Here is a 6,442-nt window from a genome sequence, read left to right as displayed (position 1 = left end):
GTGTAAGTGACTTGAGAATGGAGAAATTTGTTGAGTGTAAAGAAGTTGGGGTAAGGATGCAATTGGTGAGTGTAAGGAAGTTGGAGTAAAGATAAATCTGGTGTTATACTTTCGGATGATGAATTTTGTCGACTTACTCGGTTGGTGGTTGGATTGTAAAAGAGCGTTTAGCTTCGGGGAGATGATTTACTCGTTTTATTGCTAATTTATAAGTACTTTTCGGTGGGCACACGCGGTGCGTAGTGGTTTCGATCGTAACGACGTGCTGGAGGTTGGCAGGAGCAGAGAGCGAGACTAAGCTCGCCAACGCTTTTATATCCTGGTGCGAACGTGCACCACTAGCTGTCCTATTCTTATATTATCCCTCGCCCTGTCTCCTAATACCCAAGGATCTTTTCGCCTGTTACGCCTTGTTTGCGCCAGGTGGCGTCCTGGTCGCTACAAGCGCATTTTATTAATCTATTTGTTATGATGTGCATAACAACGGATGTCTTATGCGATCGGTTTACGCCCGCGAGTCGGGCGATTGCATATCCTGCTGCTGTCGAGCAGCTTCCAAATTCCTGCTGTCGAGCCAGTTGAATATTCCCTACAGGTGTAAGGAAACACTGGTGCGCAAAAAATTCGTGGCAAGGACGGGGTGGAGGCGCATAAACGTCCGACCGGTTAGGTTGCTGGTAGGTTTGGCTGCGGGGCCGCAAGCAATGGAAACTCAGCAAGGACACACGGGGACGATGCACTCACGCATCGTAGGTATGTAGCAGCCGTCTTGTTCCTGGTCTGGTAGATAAGTTGTTTGCAACCACTCGATACACGTGGTACGATCGACGCCTTACCCACTAAACCCCTCCTCGAGCTGATCCAGGCTGGCAAAGAATGGTCACCGCAGAGTACAGGAAAGTATGGTTAAGAGCATGTAAAAAAGAAAGAAAAAGGAAAAGAAAGAAAACGAAAAAGAAAGCATTTAGTAAGGTGTGAGATGGTACTCCTGGCATGAGTTGTGGGTTTACCTTTGTTCGCCGTGTCCAGGTGTGTCCGTGTGCTCCAAAAGGATGAAAACCGAGGCGTGCATGGAAGTAAAGTTCAAAAGAGAAAAGGTTGCATTAAGTAAATGAAGCTGTGTCCCATTGCCCCCAAAGAATGAGCTAATACAACCCAGACGGTAGATTTAAACGATAGCAGTGCGAAAAACGTTGCCGAGTGCTACGCATATCACACAGTAAGTAAGTAGTTAGCTAAAGAGTTATTTGAATCGTCCATCTTAACCCAACTAAAACTACAGTCTTAAAGCATTTTCATACAGTTTAAAGTACCAAAAACCTGTTGTTTGTTGCATTAGGCGGCAAACTGAAACTTTGCTGATTGCATTTGGAGCGAACAGTGCACCAATTTGGCATTGGATCTAATCACGTTAAAGAACTTCTTGAAATGCAGAAAAATTGAACATTGAATTGTGCATAACTGTTGGTTTATGATTTGAATGTTAAGCTCTCAATTAGTAATTCATTCTATACTCCTTTCACAATATTCAATGTACCGGCCTGGTGGCGTCGTTCTTTCGCCTGTCAGTACCGGCAACGAATCCCGTCCGGACCGTTCCTTCGTTCGCAGGGCTGACTATTTTGCTACGTGTAACTAAAGCCTCGGAAATCACGGTGACCTGGAGACCCGTGCACACATCGATCGGCATCTCACACTATCACTTGCATGATAGGTGAGAGCCTGTGCCCGACACACGTCGAGGGCCATCGGTACTCACTGATCGGCATCTTCCGCTATCATCCAGATGATAGGGAAGAGCCTGCACCACGCCATCCCGTGCTCCAGGTCACGGCGAACGCGCCCCCAAATAGAGGCAAGTCATCAATAACAATTTCGATCATCAGGAGCAGGATCGCTATAGATCGTTTCTGCACTGCTGGCGAGCAACTGTGCGAAACATGGCCATTGCCACGCAGACACCCGAGGTGTCCTGTTGCTTTATAGGTTGATCCTGGCACAGCTGGCGAGCAACTGGGTGCAACGTGGAGACCGCCACGCAGACACCCGACATGCTCAGTTGCTGTACCTAGTGCATTACAGCAAGACCGACAACCGCCAGGGCCACGATCGGCATCTTACGCTGTCATTTCCATGACAGGTAAGAGCCAACTCAACACACTCACTGTGCATTCACTGAGCATCGGCATCTTACGCTATCATCCACATGATAGGTAAGAGCCTGCTCCTGGTTATCACGATCATCCCGAACAAATGCGTTGCTCTATTGGCCTGTAATATCGAAACAATTACGCACTTCCTGTGCACCTTGAAAGGTGTGATAACCTGGCATTTTTGGCTTCCCCTAACTTTATTTACCAGTACAGGATAGTCAGCACTGCGTTTGGTACCGGTTTTGTCGTGGGCAAGGCTGGTGCCATCGCCACCACCTACGACACTGGGCTGCTGGTTCGGTAAAAAAGAGACAAATTAATAAGAACATAGTGCCACATAAACCCTGCCGGAACTGTTCATCAAATCCGTAAATTCGAAAATAACCGATCCATGAGCAAACGCTTGGCACACACGCATATCGTCCGTGACCTGGACACCCATGCACACATCACGGGTCACGGCGAACGCGCCCATAAGTAAAACCATGCTCACCAATAGCATGGGGTAGAAATTAACAATCACATTTGCTTGTGTTACATTGTGGAACAACGTTTTCGACAACACAACAAAAGTTACACACATTGCACATTGCATTGAATGTGACAGACCCAACTTGTATTCTTACGCATTGTAAGAAGTTGTTTCACAGGGTTGGATTCAATGCAAAATTGGTGCACTGTTCGCTCCAAATGCAATCAGCAAAGTTTCAGTTTGCCGCCTAATGCAACAAACAACAGGTTGTTGGTACTTTAAACTGTATGAAAATGCTTTAAGACTGTAGTTTTACTTGGGTTAAGATAGATGATTCAAATAACTCTTCAGCTAACTAATTACTTACTGTGTGATTTGCATAGCATTCTGTACCATTTTGCGCATTGCTGTCATTCAAATGTTGTTACCATCTGCGTTTGCAGTGGTGGTCCTAGTGGTGGCAACAGCAGCAGCAACTCCAACAGGCAACACCAAGCGCAGGTAGAGCGTCGCGAATGGTATAGCAGCAGTAAGTAATGACACCGCGTGTAGTAGTCAACTTAAACTGAGGACAATGTGTTCGAATTGTTGGTTGGTTAGTACTTGCAGATGGCAGCCGCAGCTGGTTCGCGCGAAGGGATACCGAAACCCTAGAGGAGCATCGCGAGTGGGTCAGTAGCTGTAAGTACAAACATGAAGGCATGACTGGTGAATTAGTGAAGGAAATCGGTGCAACTAATAGTAACGTTCCGTTTGTATGATTTTGGCTATACTTACAGTGGATGGCAACCGTGGCTACTTTGCCGTTCGATACAGCGAAACGTGCGTATACCATCGGGAATGGTACGGCTGCTGTAAGTAGTAAAGACTGCGAGTTAAATTGGTAACATGACGACGCGCAGAACCGGCTCTGCCAGTTGAGTAGTATTGTTCACGATTTTGTTATACTTACAGATAGCAGCAGCAGTAGCAACAGCAGCAGTACCAATCGGTCCACTCGTGAACGAAACTGCGAGAGGTAAGAAAATGAGTGAACGGAAACGTACAGCGGATAGATAATACTTACGACTTTGCCGGTTTTTTTTTCTACAGCCGTAAGAAACAGATCCGGTCGCGACCATATCCACCACACCGATAGGACGGAATGCGATAATGCGGACAAAACAGCAGCTGTATCACGATGTAAGTAAATATAGAGGCAACGAATATCGTAACTAATGAGGAAACTAATTATCGTTTGTTTGTTTTCTGTTTTAGTACTTACCTAGACGCGGTATGGGGTTCAACTGTCGACGACCTCACGGTACACAATATTTTTCGTGGAGACACCTTCCTCGTCGGTACGTTCCGGGTTCGGGATTAGCACAGCTATGTTCGCCCGTGATGTTACACGCGATAGCGCGACGTACAGCTGGCCATGGGCGAAAACATCCTGCGGCAGATAGAGACCCAAATGGTGCAGTGATTGCCCTTGCGACTTGTTGATGGTCATCGCAAAGCACAGTTGCACCGGAAACTGTTTACGGCGGATCTGGAACGGGTGCCCTATATCGTTGCTGTCACAGTAGATGCGAGGCAGCAGCACGTCCTCACCTCGCCGCTTGCCCGTCAGTATTTTGGCTCGCAAACAGTTCCGTTTTAGGTCCACAATCTGGAGACGCGTATCATTACACAACCCCATATCGGAATTGAGGTTGCGCAATAAAAGGACCGGCGCAAATCGCTTCAGCCGCAACCGGTACTCCGAAGGAAGCTGCAGATGTTCGTGTTCCTCCGGGTTGACCAACGTATCGACCGAACGATACTCCTGTTCAGGCTCAGGTATTCGGTCTAGTACCACGTTGTTCACGCTGGTCACATCAACGTTCAGCGGCGACAAAATCGCGCGATCCGAAAAGAAGGCCGGGTCCCGATAGTACCGTGCGATGTCGGGTAGATCTTCGCGATCAGGGCGTTGATGTCGTGTGCCGGATTCCCCGAACGGGACACTACCATGTCCAGCGGTAGCTTCGCGAACGAACGGTCCAGCCCTGCAAACGTATCGTGCCGTCCTTCACCGATACGCAGCAGAAAGTTGGCGAAATGCTGCAGCTCGCTGGTTCGAGTAGCGTTTGGTGCCGTGCGTACCCGCATGTTGACGCGCAACCGAAGCGACCTGTACAGGGCCATAGCGTGCTCTTCTTGATGCTTTCGTTAGCAATTTGTGCATCCGTGCCCTTCGGTACGATCGGCAAAATTTGCCGAAAGTCACCGGACAGCAGCATCACCTTGCCACCGAAAGCACGCTGCACGCCCGTCACGTCCTGCAGGGTTCGATCGACTGCTTCGGGCGCGTACCGACTACTCATCGACGCCTCATCCCACACGATCAGCGTTGCCTGACGAATTAGCTCGGCTCGTTTCGACTGGTTCGGGATCCTGCAGGTGGAGTATTCGTTTAAGTCGAGTGGCAACTTAAACGTCGAGTGTACAGCAACAGTGCTGCTTTGCCACTTGCTGCGGTCGCAAGCGCAATTCCTGATCGGCGACGAGTGTACGCTAAAATCGTTGAGCTGGTGTAACGTTCCAAGGGTAGCATCAAGCTCCGTGACCGGATATGCTCGCTCAGCAGTGATGAACTCGTTCACATCGTCATCGTCCATGAGGTGTGCCTGAACGTGTTCATACTCGGCAAGCTGAGGCATTCCCGGGAAGCTGGCCAAATCCGTCGCTGGTGTCGTCCCACGCAGGTAGCGATCGATCGCGCTCAGCACACGGAAGTGTTCGATGTCACGCAGCAGCAGGTTCAAATCGGACACTTCCGGCGTGTACCGGTCGCGATTGCGGCGGTGAAAATCTTCACACAGCTCGACCGCATAGCTGTCCCACAAACTGCGCGGGTTTTGGGGCATCCCGGAAGCGAGGATGAGCGCGAATAAATGGCGCAACTGGGCGGGCATACGATAGGAGACCGCTTCCCGGAGAGCACGATCCCACTCAGAGTCATCCTGCAGCAACCCTTCCTGGATGGCGGCTTGCTGGAACGTTTCGCACACCGTACCGTTGACGGTTCGCAGATCCTCGTACGATGTTGGACCCTTCCGGTAGCAAAGCAGCAGCCGCAAGCAGTAGCGTTCCATCAGCTGCATGCCACAGGACACCATCCGGCCGATCACTGTTTTGTGTCCGGTACGTACGCGACGGATCCAGTGGACGGTTCCTGCCACGATTGTCGCTGACCCGCCGCTGGTTAACCGTACCGGCAGTAGATCGGTACGTCGTGGTACAACAGAGCTCGAGCAAAGCTGTCGTGTGCCGAAAGCTGGAAGAACCGTGTCAGCATAGTGTGTTTACCGCGGTTCAACACTCTCGAAACGTTTTCATTTGCCCGGAAGAAAACGTTCTGACGACGGTGTGTTTTCGCCTGCAACTCGAATCGTATAATCCGCCAGCAGCTGTCCGTCAGTGACAGGTAGCGCGCGTCGATGTGCTGTTGAATCTCGTCGCCGCCTACCGCCAGGGAAACGCTGAGCCGGTCGTGCCCCTTGTACACGTTTTTGTACAAATACTTGACGCTGCTGATTGAAGTACACGCCTCGATGTTGATGTGGCAGTTGTACTTGTGCGTCAATCATGGATTGTAGGGCACGACGTACCGGTTGTCCAGTTCGGTTCCTTGCACCGTCACACTGCGCCCACTGCTTCGGCGACGGTACTGTGGATAGCCATTTTCCGTGCTGTGCGTCTGGTCGGAGAATGGCTTCGGGAACCGCTTCGAGCATTTGCCGTCCTTCATGCAAGGTGCGGTGGGGTTGGCAGCCCCGCTCGGTCCATGCAT

General features: G+C 50.2%; 1 protein-coding gene across 1 annotated transcript; it reads right to left on the bottom strand.

The window, feature by feature from the left end:
- Positions 1–3,907: 3,907 nt before the first annotated feature.
- LOC128298143 (uncharacterized) lies at positions 3,908–6,442 on the bottom strand. The gene is made up of 4 exons (XM_053033889.1): positions 6,261–6,442; positions 5,993–6,179; positions 4,753–5,909; positions 3,908–4,655 (listed from the first exon to the last, which is right to left on the bottom strand). Exons 1-4 carry the CDS (start codon positions 6,440–6,442, stop codon positions 3,908–3,910), a joined length of 2,274 nt encoding a protein of 757 aa, XP_052889849.1.

Source organism: Anopheles moucheti, chromosome 2 (genome assembly GCF_943734755.1).
Source record: "Anopheles moucheti chromosome 2, idAnoMoucSN_F20_07, whole genome shotgun sequence".
Lineage (NCBI taxonomy): Eukaryota > Metazoa > Arthropoda > Insecta > Diptera > Culicidae > Anopheles > Anopheles moucheti.
This window is presented reverse-complemented; position numbering and strand designations above follow the sequence as displayed.

Excerpts from the sequence above, each read along its gene's own strand:
- LOC128298143 (XM_053033889.1), bottom strand. The coding sequence starts at position 6,442 with ATGCATGGACCGAGCGGGGCTGCCAACCCCACCGCACCTTGCATGAAG. Across the intron at positions 5,910-5,992 it reads GTCAGAACGTTTTCTTCCGG|CTTTGCTCGAGCTCTGTTGT; the intron begins GCAAATGAAAAC and ends GGCACACGACAG. Across the intron at positions 4,656-4,752 it reads GGTTGCGCGTCAACATGCGG|GGCTGGACCGTTCGTTCGCG; the intron begins GTACGCACGGCA and ends ATACGTTTGCAG.